Source organism: Mixophyes fleayi, chromosome 5, assembly GCF_038048845.1.
Source record: "Mixophyes fleayi isolate aMixFle1 chromosome 5, aMixFle1.hap1, whole genome shotgun sequence".
Classification (NCBI taxonomy): domain Eukaryota; kingdom Metazoa; phylum Chordata; class Amphibia; order Anura; family Limnodynastidae; genus Mixophyes; species Mixophyes fleayi.
In genome coordinates, this window is record NC_134406.1 from 218,176,542 (window position 1) to 218,196,424 (window position 19,883).

General features: G+C 39.1%; 1 protein-coding gene across 1 annotated transcript in view; it reads right to left on the minus strand.

The window, feature by feature from the left end:
- The window catches only part of KLHL14 (kelch like family member 14), a 78,819-nt gene that overhangs the window by 3,660 nt on the left and 55,276 nt on the right, over positions 1–19,883 (minus strand). Inside the window, exons 4-8 of the mRNA XM_075211360.1 lie at positions 15,574–15,663; positions 11,254–11,332; positions 9,603–9,793; positions 6,055–6,213; positions 4,974–5,131 (exon numbers count right to left, since the gene is read on the minus strand). Coding sequence (XP_075067461.1) covers positions 4,974–5,131; positions 6,055–6,213; positions 9,603–9,793; positions 11,254–11,332; positions 15,574–15,663 — 677 coding nt within the window. The remainder of the gene's footprint in view (positions 1–4,973; positions 5,132–6,054; positions 6,214–9,602; positions 9,794–11,253; positions 11,333–15,573; positions 15,664–19,883) is intronic.

A 19,883-nucleotide genomic window follows, 5' to 3' on the forward strand; every position in this document is an offset into this window, starting at 1 on the left:
AGGAGGTGATCAGGGGAGAAGAGAGGCGACGGTCATTGGCAGATCGGAGAGGGCGGGAAGGAGCATGAATAGAGAGGAGGGAGGAGATGTAGGGTGCAGTGGAGTTGGCGAGGGCCTTGTATGTAAGAGTGAGGAGCTTGAAGAGGATTCTGAAGGGGAAGGGGAGCCAGTGAAGGGATTGGTAGAGGGGGGAGACCGACGAGGAGCGGCGAGAAAGGAAGATGAGCCTAGCGGCTGTGTTAAGAACAGATCGAAGGGGAGCAAGATGAGATTGGGGGAGGCCAGTGAGGAGGAGGTTACAGTAGTCCAAGCGGGAAATGATCAGAGAGTGAATAAGACATTTGGTGGCATCTTGGGAGAGAAAGGGCCGGATGCGAGCGATGTTACGCAGCTGGAAGCGGCAGGATTTAGCAAGAGAGAGAATGTGGGGTCCAAAGGAGAGAGAGGAGTCGAGGGTGACACCAAGGCAGCGAAGTTGGGGGACAGGGGAGATAGAGGTGTTGTCGACAGTGATGGAGAGATCAGAAGGGGGCGGGGTGTGAGACGGAGGAAAGACTATGAGTTCAGTTTTGGCGAGGTTAAGTTTGAGGAATCGAGAGGACATCCAGGAGGAGATGGCAGAGAGGCAGGCGGACACCCTAGAGAGGAGGGAGGGAGAGAGATCAGGAGAGGAGAGGTAAAGTTGAGTGTCGTCGGCGTAGAGGTGGTAGCTAAGGCCGTAGGAGCTGATGAGTTCACCCAGGGAAGAGGTGTATAAAGAGAAGAGCAAGGGTCCCAGAACAGAGCCCTGAGGGACCCCGACTGGAAGGGTGGATGGGGGGGAGAGAGACCCAGAGGTGGTGACGGAGAAGGAACGGTCAGCAAGGTAAGAGGTGAACCAGGACAAGACTGAGCCGGAGAGGCCAAAGGACTGGAGGGTGTGGAGGAGGAGGGGGCGGTCGACAGTGTCGAAGGCTGCAGAGAGATCGAGGAGGATGAGAACGGAGAAGTGGCCCCTGGCTTTAGCAGAGAGGAGATCATTGGTGACTTTAGCCAGGGCAGTTTCAGTGGAGTGAAGGGGGCGGAAGCCAGACTGGAGAGGATCAAGGAGGGAATGCTCGGAAAGGTAGGAGGAGAGACGGCTGCAGACAAGCCTTTCAAAAATTTTGGAGGCAAAGGGGTGGGAGAGATATGGGGCGATAGTTGGAGGGAGAAGTGGGGTCAAGATTGGGTTTCTTAAGAATGGGGGATACGAGAGCATGTTTGAATGAGAAGGGGAAGATGCCGGTGGAGAGGGAAAGATTAAAGAGGTGGGCGAGGTGGGAGCAGGTGGTGGGGGACAGGGAGCGAAGAAGGTGGGAGGGAATGGGATCCAGGGGACAGGTAGAGGGGGGAGAGGATGAGATGAGAGAATGGACTTCCTCGCCCGTGGTGGGGCAGAAGGAGTAGAGGGGAAGGTGGTTAGGGGGGGAGGGCGGAGGAGAGGGGGGGGGGGCGAGAGAGAGGAGGAGGAGATTTCAAGTCGGATGGCCTCAATTATAGAGGAGAAAAAGGAGGCGAAGTCGGAGGCAGTCAGGGAGGAGGGGGTTGGATGAGGGGGTGGGGCCAGGAGAGTGCTGAAAGTGGCGAAGAGGCGGCGGGGGTTAGAGGAGTGGGACGAGATGAGGGATTTAAAGAAAGATTGTTTAGCGAGTGAGAGGGCAGAGCAGTAGGATGAAAGGATGAATTTAAAGTGAAGGAAGTCAGCCAGGGAGCGGGATTTTCTCCAGTGGCGTTCAGCGGTACGGGAGCATTTTTGGAGGAAGCGGGTGAATTTGGAGTGCCAGGGTTGGGGTTTGGAGCAGCGAGGGTGGACGGAGTGGGCTGGGGCGACCGCATCCAGAGCAGAGGTGAGGGTGAGATTGTAGAGGGAGACCGCCTTATTGGGGCAGGCCAGGGAGGAAAGGGGAGAAAGGAGGGTATCGAGAGAGGAGGACAGAGTGGACGGGTTAAGAGCGTCGAGGTTGCGTATGGACAGCGTAGGTTTGGGTAGGGGGAGGGGAGCAGGAGAAGAGGAGAGAGAGAAGGAGAGGAGATGGTGATCGGATAGAGGAAAGGGAGAGATGGAGAAGTCAGAGAGACTACATAGGTAGGAGAAGACAAGATCAAGGGAGTGACCAAGGCAGTGGGTGGGGGAGGAGGTCCATTGGGTAAGGCCTAGGGAGGAAGAGAGGGTGAGCAGTTTGCTGGAAGCAGGGTCGGTGGGGTTGTCCATGGGGAAGTTAAAGTCGCCGAGGATGATGGAGGGGAGGTCGGAGGAGAGGTGGTGAGGAAGCCAGGCAGCAAAGTTATCAAGGAAGAGGGAGGTGGGGTCAGGGGGGCGGTAGATGACAGTGACACGGAGATGGATGGGGTAGAAGAGGCGGATGGAGTGGGCTTCAAATGAGGAGAAGGAGAGGGAGGGTTCAGGGGGAATGACACGATAAGTACAGGTGGAGGATAGGAGGAAGTAGCAACTGATTTAAAGAAACCAGCAGCCACAGATGATGAATGTGACAAGAACAGACAGAAGAGAGGAGGACAGACTGCCAACTGTCCTGAATCTGATGGGGCAGTCCCGAATTTGGGTGACTGTCTCGCTTAGTCAGGATTTGGTCAGACAGCAAGGACAGTTGGGAGGTATGTCCTGCTTCACAGTGTACTGCTCGTGAAGGCAAAGCTGTGTGTATCTAACAGTATAGCACACAGTTTTGCCTGTATTTTTGTCTAAATAAGCAGGGTTGGATTGGCCATAGACCTTACCAGGAAGTTTCCCGGTAGGTACAGCAACAGGCAGCCCCCCCAGAGCCTTATTCTAGTTCTGGTGATACTTTAGTGGTTCTTACATTGATTCCATTGCCTCCTTCTACCTTGCACTGGTTCCATTCTCAGATCACTTTGTTGAACATATGACCAGCCCCCATTGCACTGACAATATCATTAATCCTGCCTCCTTCGCACTTTGTATATCACCAGCAAACACTTGTAATAGGTTTCCCCTTTACTTATGCCATTGTCTGTCAAACCTCCCTGCACTGTTATTCAAACCAATCCCCCAATCACTGGGCACATTTAGGGCTCATACACATTTGTTAAAAAAGAAGTGTTTTCTTGCAGATTCTATTTCACCTTTGTGATGATCGTACCTGGACAGCCATTTATTATAAAGATTATTATTAATGCATTTTCTAAACACACAGTACACATATTTATATATTGTATATAGAGAGAGATTTAACTGGTAGTTTGCATCTCTCAATGTCAGGGAAACAACAGTGCGTGAGGTGCTCATATGCTGTTCTGGCAGACTGATCAAATATTATTGTGCCAACATGTTTCTTAATAGTTAAACTTATTAAACATAGTCAGGTATGTTTCTATGAGGGAATTTCGGAAGGATGTGTTAGTAGTCAACTAAACAAGTTGGAACACAGAGGCATAAACCAGTCGCAGATAATGTAAAAGGATTCATATAATTTTATGACACAGAACTGGCAGCATTTTCCCTGCATTGCTTTAGAGATGATCCACTGTGTGTAAAGTCATCACATCTAGGTTTTCCTAAAAGTTACTACAACCAAATTCCAGTAGTTCTAAATTCTGCCTACTTTTGTGTTGGCCCCACCTACAGTTATTTTGGTCCCACCCACATGAGGCCACTTCAATAAATTTTTCCAGGGCCATTTTAAGTTCCCAATCTGCCCCTGGCAATAAGCATTTTGTCTTCCTGGTACATGCATATATTTCTGTGCCTCCAGCATATTCATCAAATCGTGAATGCTGAAAATATACATTTACATGCAAACCAATGTATTTCTTCAGAAGGAAAATATATAAATTAAGCTAGTGTGAAAATACATTTTCTAAATGTCATGATCATTGAATGAATTAAGGCTTCTACAGTTAATAAAGTGTACCTGTCATCTGCACACAAGGGGGCAGCCATGTTTAGTGACTGAACCAGTATCACCGAGAATGCAGCTAACCAGTTCTCTAGAAGCCTGTGACATCACAGAGCGCACATGTTTTCATGCCAGGGAAGTTGGGTGATTTTTTCATGTTAAAACGTTCTTACTGCAGAAGTTTTGCACACTTTGTGATAATGTGCTCACTGCATGAACTTGGTATTCTAGATAAAATGTTACCGAATCACATTATGTACTTATATTCTGCTTTCTACACAGAATGTGTGACATTTATACAATCACCTATGTAAATATTTACATAACTATGCTTGTGAATCGATATTCTCTAGATATTTTTTTTTAAAGTGGTTCCACAGAGAATGGCCTCCATACATACTGCTCCTCCATGCACATACTAGTTCACTTCAGGTAACATCATACTTGCCAACTTTTCCTCATTGGCTTCAGGGAGATTCCGGGAGAGGTGGGCGCCCCCTAAATGATTGTCACATTTTTGGCTAAGATGACACAATATTTGTTTCATTAATAACTAATCTATTGCGGGGGCGAGAACCAGGAGGTTGCCCTGCTCTCCCGGGAGCCCGGCAGGTCTCCCAGAAATGTGGGAGTCTCCTGGACATTCTGGGAGAGTAGGCAACTATGCGTTAAAGAAAAGCAGCTAATGAATCCCTAGAGAGTGAAATGTCTTTTACATTTCTGTCTCCATTACTGAAGTCATGTTGTCTTACCTGTCAGTCTTTGATTAAATCTTGGTCTCCATGAAAATGGCCACCTCCAAACACATCAATACATGGACACAGGACACAATTTCTGACCTGTGTCATTATGCCACAGATGGCGAAGCCAACCACGTCTTGTACTGTCTCAGCATCAGGGAGAATGCCAGACTCTTCAGTGAGTGAGGGAGATCACCCCTATTTCAGGGAGTCTCCCTGACATTCAGGGAGAGTTGGCAAGTATGGGTAACATATATTACCAATAAGGAAGTCACTGCAGCAGATGTTATCTACATTCTAATGCTAGGGATTCTCGCTCAGCTCAGATGCTTACCATGCTCCAGCTGTAGCCCCCAACCAAATAGAACCGATCATCTAGTACAGCGCATCCTGGGCCACTCCGTCCTTCCAGGATTGGTGTCTGTAGGATATTCCACTGGTCTCCTTTTGGGTCATAACACTCCACCAGCATGACATCCAGATGGGAGAAACCTAAACATTAACAGACCCTGATTGAAAGGTTCTTATGACAGATTAAGAAATTAGTATTTATTGCTGATGGATTTATTTTTGAGTCAATGTTGACGCAGTTTAGAACACTATGGAGTTTATTTATTGATATTAGGCGATACTGGCTGGCAGTGGTAAGAGGTGTCTTGCTCTAAGGGTCAGTCTATGCATGGGTGCCAGCTTGCCTTCTCATGCATGCACACTGAGGGCTAGATTTACTAAGCTGCGGGTTTGAAAAAGTGGGGATGTTGCCTATAGCAACCAATCAGATTCTAGCTGTCATTTTGTAGAAAGTACTAAACAAATGAAAGCTTGAGTCTGATTGGTTGCTATAGGCAACATCCCCACTTTTTCAAACCCGCAGTTTAGTAAATGTAGCCCTGGAACTGAAAGCCTAGACTTGGGAATCCAGCTTCAGAATCAGATACAATTAAAAAAAAAAAGTTCTTAAACAAAAATTGCAAATAATGGAAGAGAAAGAAAAAATTCTCCCATTTTTGCTGGAGCTAGGGCTTTTCACCTATTAACAAATAGACCACTTTGTTTGCTTGGTCATTAAATATGAAAGCAATGCACAATGCTTATATGCTTTCGTAACAAGTTCATGCATTTTGTTAACATATGAACTGAAAAGTAAAAATATTTTTTTTTCCACTTTACAGTTCCTAAATATTTCTTAAGACCTTCAACAATTTCAAACAGAGAAAACTCATTTAAAATCCCCCCATAACATTAAGAAGTAGCTTAAAATACTTCAACATGATAGTAGTGAAAATTGAGTGTAAAAGACACAGTAATATTCAAAACAAAAAGCAGCCAGGAGTTCTCCTGAGTGGTAGAATATACTGCTTCTTCATCCACAGTAAAACAGACACGCTATTATATATAAAATATGTTAAACTGACCTTTTAAATGGTTTCCGCCAATTGCATATAGACGATCATTCATTACCGCTAAGGCATGGATTGCTCTCTTAGTGTTCATATCTTGCTTCCGAGCCCAAACATCCATGACTGGATCATAGCAATACAACCACTGAACGTACTCGCCATTATGAACACCACCTGCGGATTGAATATTTCACCAATAATGATTTTACATCAATTTAATTGTCATACTATTATTAGACATCACAAATACTAGAACTTTTTTAAAACAGACTGCAAACACAAAAAAAAATCTATACTTTTTGCAAAACTGTAGATGTATAAGTTTCCAATGTATCTCAGTTCATAGATGAACGGGGCAAAATTGTGATTATTGTTAAATAGGCCAATATGAGTGTGATTCAATGACTAGTGATGTGTTGCAGAGCGCCTCGGGGATTGTGGTGTAGGGGCTCCATGGCTAAGCTACATCTCAGGTATTTCCTCACACCAAGGCTGCGATGTTGTAGTGATGTTCGGCGGTACAATGCTAGTAATTCAATTGCCCCTATATGTTTATTTGAATATTATGTGTTAAGGACATAAAAAGCCAGATTCATGCCATTATGCAGTTGTGGTTTTCCACATTCATTTCTGGATCTTGCCACTGAAAACATGTACTTGACAATGATTATTGTTGTAAAATTCTAACAGGAGTCTTATTTAGAAACAACTGAATCCACGTTGGCCATATGAAGAGATCTGTATTCGATGTAATGTGATTGAGTTGGGCCGTGGAGCTCCGCAGTATTAAGAGGAGGAGTACAGCAAATGTGACTGAGGGAAAAATGTAAATCTAGGCCTACTTATGACCACTGAACAATGGGGAATGGATTCTGACACTCCTTTCATTATTCCATGTGATTAAATAATAACTGCAGCACAACTAGATGTGGACACATCCACCTATATGTCTTTCATGAGCCATATTATTATTATTATCCTTTATTTATATGGTGCCACAAGGTTTCCGCAGCGCTGTACAAAATACAAACAGTAGACCATAGGGGTACAACAGTACAGAACACAATAAGTAAAACCAAGACTTCACCAGCTCCAAGCTTAGCTAGTACAGTGATGTTGGAGCAGAAATGATCTAGAGACAGAAGGGAAGAGGGCCCTGCTCGTAAGAGCTTACATACTAAAGGGAGGGGAAATAGCAGGCACAAGAGGAGTCAGTGGAGGGGATCAAGTACAAGAGAAGCGCGTACAGGAAAGAAGGAGGTGAGGAGAACAAGCAAGGAGAAGGTTAGCTGGATAGCTGCTAGGCTTTAAGGAACAGATGAGTTTTATGTGCACGTCTGAAGATGTTCAAATTAGGGGACAGACGGATGGAGTGAGGGAAGTCGTTCCAGTGGAGGGGAGCAGCACAAGGAGAAATGGCGTGGGATGAGGTGAACAGTGTGGAGGAAAACCTGACATACCCTCACTAGACGCAGAACTACCACACCGCAGGTGGTGGTGCTGATATGTAACCAGGAAGTGAGGAGGGCCCGACAATGCATGTTCCACTTCCTGAGGCACCCGCTCTGCTCTTCTGAGAGGGCCTCTTCTGAGCATGCATCAGTCTGGCGCAGTAAAGCCCTGTTTGGGGCTACACTGTCAATGTGCTAGAACTGTGCGTGATCAGAAGAGCAGAGTAGCCGCCTCACCTGAGTATGTGCTGGTCTGGTGTGTACGCAGTGAAGCCCCAGAGTTTTACTGTGCATGTGCCAGATATTGAGCTTAGATGAGGTCCAGGAGGTTGGAGAGTAGCTATAGGGCCCAGTGACATGCTGTTCCGCCCCTAATCCCCACTCTAAATAGAAGCTTTGAGACTCAATTATGGTGAGCAGATAGAGAGCAGCCACATTATTACACCAAATATAGACGCATAGCCTGCCAAGGCATGTTACCACCTGTCAAAATGGAGATGAAAGTAGTAATGGAGACCATATATATATATATAGATAGTTATGTAGAAGAGAAGCTTATTAGATGTAGAGAATGAAGACCCTTGCTCCCAATGGTCTTAATGATATGATGGAACTCAATAATGTTTGATTAATAGTCATAGGTCATGGAGTTCATATGATGACGCTTTGAATCTCTGTAGTTTTTGTATAGTACATACGTAATGTTTGTCATTTAAAATGCATATAGTCTTGTGTCATGCAAGAATATTTAGGCCTTTTAAGCTATACCTACAAATATTTTTGCTATATGATAATTATGTAAACGTATCTTTCCCATATTGTGACATACAGAATATATCCAGTTGTTATATGAGCAATTAACTCTGCCTTTGAACACATTTTGTTTTAAACATATATTAGTGTTAATGAGCGATACTTTCTCCCTCTTTATCGGAGATAGTCCTTTACATGATAAAAAATATAAATCGGTTATAAAATATAAAAAACAATAAAAAAAAATTAACCGCCGAGCTAAGGAGGTGGAGAAATGCGTCAGGGGGTACACATATGTTTTTACTGCCGTCATGAAAAAATTTGGAGCATCCATATTACGGTTCATAGCACGGACATTTGGCTACTCAGAAATTAACTGGATCCACTGGTGTTAATACTGCTGATAAAACGTGGGCTGCTTAATGAACACTGCAGCCGGGAAATATCCCTCCATGTCTAGGAGACGTTTATTCAGCTAAGTATATGTGGACTTCCAAGCAATATCTGCTAATCGGCACTTGAATATCATTACACCTGTATCTGTATGTATGTGCAATAACATCAAATATTTATTGAATAACTAACAGCATACATACTTAATTGCAACAAACATGTCAAGAATAGAAGTTTAAAGAGTTCTTTCAGTTACAAAAATCCTCAGGATCTTCAAAGACTAAATGAATATTGTGTTCCTTAAAGATTGAATTTTAAAAACTAACTCGTAATTATCTCTATTCAGGCGGAATCGTTTACATACAATATAAGAAGTATGAGATTTATATATGAATATAAGTTTTAACGATTGTATAATTATTATTATTATATTTGTTTTTAATAAATTGTTATATTTTGCATATCAGCGCTTTGATCGTTAATATATTATTTTTATGGTACATTGGTTTAGAGGGATTTCATTAGCACTATTAGATTAATTAGCATTATCTAAGTTTATTTGATAGTGTCTGATTGAATATATTCTTTTGCTACATTATCACACCTGTTTACGCATCAAATATAGAGCTTACAAAGATTTGAACCAACTGATACATTTGACAGTACACTCTGATGGTATCGCTAGATAATTGTGCTTTAAATTTCGACCCTGATTGTAATAAACTTTTCACATGTTTTTCGATTGGTCATTTAATCTTCATTAAGGTGCTAAATGACCTTATGGTAGTAATGGGAATCCTGGATGTCATTATTGTATGTAGTTGTGGCGGTCTAGGCCAATTTATCAATAAATTGATCATAACATTTTAATGTTTTATAAATCTATTCAAAATAATTGTAAAACAGTTCTCACAAGATCACTAGTAACTATATAAAAGAGGCAGAAACCCCTGGTACATTTCATACCTGATATGTATATCTTCCCATTGTGCACTGCTCCTGCGTGAGCTGCCAGCGGCTGTGGTAATGAGGACACATAGCACCACTCATTTGTCTCAAGGTTGTAGCATTCCACGCTTGACAAGTAACCGGTTTCATTTCTTCCCCCAATTACATACAGATGCTTTTCCAGTCGACAGGCATAAAAACTGGCCCTCCTGGAGAACATACATGAAACATACCAATAATCCTTGTATCTCACAGTAGAACCAAACATTTTGTATTTGTCCTTGCTGAACTGTAGAGTGAGTGAGCCCAGCTCACTAAATGCAACTTACTAGAGTCCTGAATTGGTTTTGCTGGCTTAGGGATAATTTGCTCTTTGGAAAGGATTAGCCAATGTGTAAAGCAAAAGATAAAGAGGGTATCTTAACAATTATAAATTATCTTGACATTCACTATCCTTATGGTCCTTCAAGGGTCATTGTTTCCAATTTACTAAAAGAAGCAGATCATCAAATTTTTTCTTCAATTACCTTTTTTCCTAGTTAAGTAGCAACGAACATAACTATAATATTTATCTTTGCATTTAATATCTATCAATTCATTAAATATCTATCTATCTATTCTATCTATGTATCCCAATCTAATATCTATCTATCTATCTATCTATCTACATATCATATCATATCAATCTATCTATCTATCTATCTATCTATCTATCTATCTATCTTATATATATGCATCTCATGTCTATCTATCTATTTATCTATCTACCTTTCTCATATAAAGCTATCTAATATCTATCATAATCTCATACCTATTAATCTCATATCTATCTGTCTGTCTGTCTATCTATCTTATATCAAGCTATCTAATATCTATCTATCTATCTATCTATCTTTTATATATGCATCTCATGTCTATCTATCTATCTATCTATCTATCTATCTATCTTTTATGTATGCATCTCATGTCTATCTATCTATCTATCTATCTATCTATCTATCTATCTATCTATCTATCTTTTATGTATGCATCTCATGTCTGTTTATCTATCTATCTATCTATCTATCTATCTATCTATCAGCCACAATGTGAATAATGTCATACCAATGTATATGAACGCTGTGACTTTATGCCATACCAATGTATATGAACGCTGTGCTTTATGCCATACCAATGTATATGAACGCTGTGACTTTATGCCATACCAATGTATATGAATGCTATGACTTTATGCCATACCAATGTATATGAACGCTGTGACTTTATGCCATACCAATGTATATGAATGCTATGACTTTATGCCATACCAATATATATGAACGCTGTGACTTTATGCCATACCAATGTATATGAACGCTGTGACTTTATGCCATACCAATGTATATGAATGCTATGACTTTATGCCATACCAATGTATATGAACGCTGTGACTTTATGTCATACCAATGTATATGAACACTGTGACTTTATGACATACCAATGTATATGAACACTGTGACTTTATGACATACCAATGTATATGAACGCTATGACTTTATGCTATACCAATGTATATGAATGCTATGACTTTATGCCATACCAATGTATATGAACGCTGTATGAAAAAAACCTTAAGGTTAATATAGTGAATTGCGTGTAAAACAGTAATAAATGTGAAGCAGACTTTTACCTTTCCTGCATCGGTGGGAGTTGTATCCAGCTGTTAAATCGCGGGTCATAGCGACTGACAAAATTTGTACTATGCTTTCCTGAAATAAGAGAAGAACATTATATGTAAATATTGATTATTTCATATCCACCCCATAGACATACAATATGGCAGACAAACTAAATATGTATCTCAGGAACAAATTAGGACCATTTATTTTCAATGTGGAGACAAATTGAAGTCTAGACATTTTCTTGTTAGAACCCACTAACCCTGTTTCTTAGAGTCCATTACATAGGATCTTGCTAACAGCACACCTTCATGTGTCAGTCACATGACATCACAGGGAATTACACATAGATGTATTTAAATACCTATTACCATGGGTGGAACAGTGCATCGCTGGGCCCCATAGCAAAACTTGACTAGGGGCCCGACAATGCCGATGTAGCCTCCTGGGCCACCTGCTCTTATCTGAAAAGGACAGAGAGAGCCTTCTGAGCATGTGTGGTCTAGTTGTTCAGATGACTACTCTACTCTGCTCTTTGTCCAGTAGAGAGGCGACCTCGGGTAGTGGTGTGGGGTCTAGGCCACCCTCACATCCAGGCCCCATAGAGGCTGCACCACCTGCACCCACAATAAGTTCCAACACAGGCTTTTACTATATTATATAATGTTTATGTGTCAATTTTTTTTTAGTTTTATTAGTACATTTCTATTTAAACCCTCTTTTGTCCCAGCAGAACCAATAGAATGTCACAATACTATCGGTATACATGGAAACTACAGATTCCTATGAACAATTAGCCAGTACAATGAGCAGGACAACCAACAATGCAGTTAATGGCAGACATTGGCAAATGTCCCTACTGCCGTGCTCTGAAACTACCTCTGATCTTTGTAGAAAATAGCAGAACTAAGCGTTTATCCACCTTCAGATTACTATGATTTATTGATTTGTACTGTTCTTGTCCATATGTAGCTTTTATGAAATATATCACTTTATCTTTTCTAGAAAATTATAAACAAATAAACCATAGCAAAACATTTGAGTTTTTAAGCAGCATACCCCATATATTTGTCATGTGTTTAATGTTTTCTATAAATATACTGAATCTTAGCATTCATGAACTGAAACCATTCATTTGAAAGAACATTGGGGTAAATTTATCAAGCTGCAAGATACCGGTGGGTTTGAAAAGTGTAGATGCTGCCTATAGCAACCAATCTGATTCTAGTTATCATTTATTTAGTACATTCTATAAAATGACAACTAGAATCTGATTGGTTGCTATAGGCAACATCTCCACTTTTCAAGGTCGTATCTTGATAAATTTACACAATTGAGTTAATGATATCAGTCATGCAGTCCCTTTGTTTAGTGATATGGAGATTAGAATGTTATGATCTTTATTCTCTATTACTTGTAGTTTGTAATAAGAAAGCAAAATTTACAATACATTTTCTAAAGACACACACGTATGTGATAGGCAACATGTATACTTTAATGTTGTAGCGGAGAGCATTGTGACAACGTACAATGATCTGTAGTAAATGTCCTACATATACATATATGACTAAAACACAAATACTCCTATGTCTGCTTTGTATGTACACTGTAATTTATTCCCATAAAGTCAGTTTATAGTGTTTTAAGTGTTCACATTTCCTTCTGCTTTTTTCTTTCTGAGTCAACACTTTTAAATATTAATGTATTTTGCACTTTGAGAATTACTCAGCCCAGCATTAGATGCACAGCAATTTAACATGGTCTGATAACTTTTTCATGTCTTTGGACGGATTTCATTTATTAAAGTAAGATTATTTAAATGTAATATCTTGGGCTGAGGTTTCCCTGTATTGCCATCATTTCAGATTATCCAAGAAGAATAGATGAATAAAATATAAGGTTTAACACTGATGCAACAATACATTAACCCTGAATAATGAGCATGAAGGATGAACATACTACATATGGAGCAAGATGAAATGGAAGGAGTGGCAAGAGGAAGCTCAGCTCAGCACCTGTCCAACCGATCTCTAACCCTACTGCACCAAGCTTACAGTATCCCTAAGGAAAGGGTGCACAGTTTACATGGGAGGTGAGGTTGGGGCACTGAGAGACAGGTATACCACAATACAAGAAACCCTAGGCCAAGTACGCTAGGGGCATGTTTGTGTAATTGCCAACAGATACAGACCTCCACATAGACCCATATATGACTGTCAAAGCCATATTAATTGTGTGTGTCTTTGTGTAATTTCCAACAGATACAGACTGACACATATACATCTGTTGGAAGACGTATCTATTGTGGATGCCTGTGGGGTGGACCCAGGCTGGTGCAAATGCACCCTGATTATGATGACAGTCGCTAGAACTAGCTAGCAGCTTCTGCTTGGCTGGCTGTCCATACACTTCTTTTTTCTTTGCTCGTGCTTATATTGCAGGACTGTCTATTTGTTTGTACACGTGAAGGAGAGTCATACCTGCTGTATTCGGGTGATGTAAAAAATAATGTATTCCAACCTAATAGCAAATGAACATTTCTCTATCAAAACAAATGTATAAAAAATTGGATGTGAAGTGTATGTGATGTATGCCTGGTGCATATGCTACTGGTGTAGACCTGCACTCATTGCCCAACTTTTCATAGGTACACAATCATTTTTTTAGTGAACGTATTTTACACCTGCGAATTTGGATGCAAATGTGTTCAAACTCAGCATGAGCCCCATAATGTTTAATATCAATGCTAACCTTCCTACTTGTGTGCTGGACATTTCAACCCACCTATATCAATTAAGACCCCTTCATTGTAATCAATTTTAACAGCCATGACTAAGAGGACATATCCTTAAAGACTTACTAAGGCAGTGTTGTCTAAGTATTACCATGAAGAGTGACGCATTTCTCTTGTAATTATATTTTTGGTGCTTGAATACTATTTTCAAAAATTATGTAACCCAACCGAGTCTATGGAGTTTTAAGGAAAGGGTCCCACAAGAAAGCTAAGGAGGGCTCCATCTTCTAACCTGTGGCTGCCACTTTCACAGCCCAGTACTAAGGTATTATTGTGGGCAATTATTTAAAATCTCTCTTCTGCTGTTATTTGTGTGTAAGCAAAGGTGAAAATAATCTATCTTCTGTTTTGGAAAGTGTTGTGCTTACAATTGTTTGTGCCCTATGTTGCTATAATTGTAGATTTTTACATTTTAACACAATAAACCTTCTCTGGTAGCTTACACCTACAAAATGTTTTGTTCTTAACGGATTTGACTTGGTGTTTGTCTTCTTGCAAAGGTGAAAATAATCTATCTTCTGTTTTGGAAAGTGTTGTGCTTACAATTGTTTGTGCCCTATGTTGCTATAATTGTAGATTTTTACATTTTAACACAATAAACCTTCTCTGGTAGCTTACACCTACAAAATGTTTTGTTCTTAACGGATTTGACTTGGTGTTTGTCTTCTTGCACCATCTTGTGACAATACCCTGTATCTGTGTGACTTACATCAGTCCATTGTGTGTCCACTAGTAGTGGTGAGATGAACTTGGGTATAGGACAGAAATGCCTTCACCTGCAGCCCAGCTTCTTCCTTGTTTATTGTGGATTTCTTTGTTATAGCTTGTAACACTTGTTGATATGTTATTACAGATAGGTGTATCTTGCTTTGATTAAATGTAATGTTTTAACTTATTACTAAGATTAAGGATAACGAGCGGCCCTTTTGAATATTACCATGTGGCCCCGAAGTATTTCAGATTGCCCATCACTTGCTTAGACACTATTTTTGGGGAATAATTATTTTACTTTTTATTTATGGTGACCAGCCAGTGATAAACTCTGCTTGATCAATACAGTGAAGTGCATTTATATACCACATCTCTCCTTTTGGTCCTGGCCACTATTATGCAATGTGGATAGCTGCCAATAATAGTTTATAGAGTCCTTTGTTATTTGTAGAGTGATTTTTATCCATGTGAAATACCATAAAGTTGAGTTTCGGTATTGGGAACTTGGAAGAATATGCTACAGTCAGTTTTATTTGACTTGAGACTGTGTGAAGTCACAAACCATAGTCAAAACTAATATAATAATACAAAATAATAATTAGGAGTTAGAATTACCATAACATATAGTTGGACTAAAAAACATATTTAAAGTAGTTTTATATTTTGCAAATCTATAACAATTATATTTGATTGACATTGTAATTGTCGATTGATACAATGGTCGATACAATTGTCTGATTATATATAAATATATATATATATATATATATATATATATATATATATATAAACATATATGTACAGCTTGATAAATTGACATTCTTACCATTAGGATTCCATTGGTCTTCTCCTCCCAACACAAACAAGAAGTTTTCTACTTCAACCACACAATGATGGGCGCTGTTGTATGGCATGACTGAAAAACAATAATACAGTTAAGCATACTAATAAAACCATTACACAAAATTACACAACATTGTCACATAAACTGCAGATGACAGACAGATCATTTTACTTCTTTTAATAAGCACAATAGCAAGGTGCCCCTGCTTACATCTATATTGGTTTTGCAGTCAAACAAAACACACACACACACACACACACACACACACATATATATATATATATATATATATATATATATATATATATATAATGACAAGTTAACCCGTGCATGATATTCATGCATTCTAGTCAAATCAAGCTACTTAAGGTCTTAAAAAGGTTCTTGTCATGCATTTGGGCCTAGCCCAGGCCTCCTCAGGGGAAGAGCGTTACTTCCCGATGCAAGCGCCCTTTTTAATGTGTGTTCATGAGGTAAAATTACCTCACGAAAATAAATTTGACCCCTCAACTCGTAAATTTAGCCTTTACTACCCCTCCCACGGGGGAAGGGGGGATGATGGAAGTTAACTGACTTCACTATTCTCATTTTTTTGTCAAATAGTGTCAGTATACCAAATTTCAGGTCAATTGGATGAGCCCTTTCTGAGAAAATAGTTTTTTCCACACACACAAACACTAACACACGCCGCTACACATGTGTGTTCATGAGGTAAAATTACCTCACGAAAATGAGTTTGAGCCCTCAACTAGTAAATTTAGCCTTTACTACCCCTCCCACGGGGGGAAGGGTGGATGATGGAAGTTAACTGACTTCACTATTCTAATTTTTTTGTCAAGTAATGTCAAGATACCAAATTTCAGGTCAATTGGATGAGCCCTTTCTGAGAAAATAGTTTTTTCCACACACACACACACTAACACACGCCGCTAAGCTTTTACTTTTATATATTAGATAATGCTAAGAATTTAGTAGGTCAGTGTATAATTCCGCCCAGCAGGTGGTGCTGCAGCTTTTTTTTTTTTTTTTCACACACAGACTAACACACGCCGCTAGGCTTTTATATTATAGATGTTGCTGTACTTCAATTAACATTATAATTTAAATACATTTGTACAGTCCAAATGTCAGGGTCTGAACACCACAACACAATATTTTTGCTGTCTGAAATGCACATGTTGTTTTTTTTTTTTTACCATATCAAAAGGCACGGAAAGGGACATTCATGAAAGGGGAGAAAAGAAGAGCTGGGGGTAAGTGTATTAAACTGCGGTTTTGTCAAATTGCTGGACATATTTAAAATGGCAATTTTATTAGAGGCGAAACTCACCTTGTTAGTAAAAAGGAGAGTAAACATGTGTGTGGTGTTCAAATATAACTACACTTTTCACTCCATTTTTCTTTACTCCACTTTGATAAATACCCCACAATGTATTTTATAGAACATCTTGTCTATTGAGGAACACTTTCTGACCATTATTTCTAATGGAACAGTAAGTATGTCCATTTAAAGGTAACAGTGTCACATTATTGTGGTGTTTGTATGTCCTCAATCAGTTGCACCTTAGTATTATAGTAAATGCAGCAAACAACAAAGACAAATATATACATTTATGTCTCCTTCACTTAGGCTGGGTACAAACTATGGGTTTTCAGCCGATTATCTGGCCAATCATACGATAAAGGAGCGTTCAGCCTAATATAGCATTAGTGTGTACACTGCAACGATGCGCGATTTATGTTCCAAACTTCCAAAATATCATTTCATTTTATTTTTAAACTGAACTAAAAATCTCGTTCAACAATGGAATGATGTCGTTCCAATACTGCAGTGTGTATGCACTCACGACCTGCAGTGTACAACGATCTCTATGGAGTGTGCAGAGTCATGATCTTTTCAGCCGATGGTTATGTCAGATGAAGAGCACGGATCTGAGGTAAAACGTGTTTAATGTGTACACATGAATCGGAATTTGCCAAAACCAAAACCAAAGCACAAATTTAATTCAGATCCAAAACCAAAACCGGGGGGGAGTCAGTGAACATCTCTAGTTATTAGATGTTTAAAATGTGTACTATATATATTCATCATTAATTTCTGTGACTAAGCCAGCCATATTTGTCATCAGTTTTATCACCAGGTAATCTAAGCTGTAGAGTATATGAAAAATGTTTAAAATAAAAAAACTAATATGAAGTACTTCACATATGAAATTATGGTTTAATAATATGACTTATGCATTTGGGATATACATGAAGTTATAGCCTAATTACATAACGCATGCTGTTCCATTAAATATTGTTCTCCTGTTACTAATTATTTAATATATAAATGTAAAATATTTTTATATTTATTATCAAGGTGATTGATATCACAATGACAGAATGTACATATTTTGTTTACACCTCAGTATTCCAAGCTCATTTTATATCCAGATTAATCATATGTGTTTGGTGCCCCACAACTAAAAGTTTAAGTACAATGATGATTTAGAATGAATGTGGAAGTAATCCTAAGGGGTGTTATGGCAATGTAGAGATTCAGTTTGCGGAGACAAAACTACAAGTGCATTCGGCAAATATAGTTATTAGAGATGCTTGAAAATTTCAAACCAGTTTAAAATTCAATTGAATTTCCACAGTTCAGCGATCGCGGCCGTGTTTGCGGTACAATCCGCTATGGACACCGTTTGTCGTCTGAAATTTGTGGCTCTCTTTGCTGTTTGCATTCAAGGTTTGCTCACATGTTCGTGTTTGAGGTTTACTGTTCGAGGCTAGTATTTTCCCTTTGTGTTTCTGCTAAAATTTGTTTCATTTTTAGTATTGTTTTATAAAATTGTTTAACACAATCAAAATATTATTTGTAGTTATTATGACGTATTTTAAATGTAAAAAAGAAATCAAAATTGCGAACACTACTTTGTTCGCAGTTGCCATTTGAGGTTAGCCCTGTGGGTTTGAGTTTCGCCGTTTACAATAAAAAACTTCAAATTTATTCAAATTTAACTCGATTATGTTTGAGCCAGTTCGACTTTCTTGATTTTTTTTAACTGGTTCTAAAATTCAAGAAGTTTACGAATTAATGAATTTTAGAACTGATTATCCAAACCAGTTTGAGAATCGAAACTAGACTGGTTAGAGCATCTCTAATAGTCCTGGTATTCCTTGGTGACTTTTAATATCCTTATTGGTATATTATTATTATTATTACTATTATTATTATTATTATTATTATTATTATTATTATTATTATTATTATTATCACTACTACTATTAGTACTATTATAACAATTTCACTATTTTAACAATTCCTCTGATCTGTGACACCATATATATAAACAATGATGACGATCTAAGTAGGTGATTAAATGATATCTCATTTCCCTATTCAGATGTTTTTCTTTACTAGTTTAAGGAACACAAAATTAAGTGAAAGTCTATTTTTCTAAACAAAGATAAGTAACTATACAGAGAGAAAGCTCAGTCCGTTGCTACAGTAAGTGTTCTTGTACGATCACACTTCCCTGAAACAAAGCCTATTCCCTCCCAGTTCTAGTTGTCATGGGAATCTTGTACATACTGATTTCATTTCAATTCTGCAAACTAATATATGCTTCAATTTATTTGGATTAGTTTAACCATCCTAGAAGAGTCACGTCCTGGGCTGTACGTCATACCTGTCTATAAATGTCATGTCCCATCCTCCGGAAAACATACAAATGTACTGCTATGGTATCATGTAAAGTGGTTGGAGCATTAGTCAGAAAATGATGTCCTTGCTCATCTCATCAAATGGACACCTTACATCTAGGTGAGGACAAAGAAGGAAACGATGTGCATGTTGAGGCTGGGAATTTATTGCTGGACACGGATCAACAGAGCACTTAGAAAACCAGTGCAGTGGGAAATCAATATGACACAGGGCCAGCTCTTTCTCTATAAACTTCTGCCAAAGAGGAAAAAAAGCCAGCAGAACTCACATGTGAATTTTTTCAGTTATACATCTCTCATTTCACGTGATTTACTATCTCCTTCTTGCAAAATGCAGCAGTGCAATATGGAATGTTTAATGATAATTTTTATCATTTTGATGCTACAGGCTTTCCAAACTTGGCTCGGGCTTTGGGGAGATTTGTCAAACTTTAACTCCCACACAGATCTTCTATTGTATATTATAGTTTTTATCATTTTGAACACAAGGGTCTTATCAATATAACATGAGGTTGTGTCTCATTAACTGACAATGCCTGATAAATATCCCTATTATTTCAGGGAGAGAATATCTACTGTAT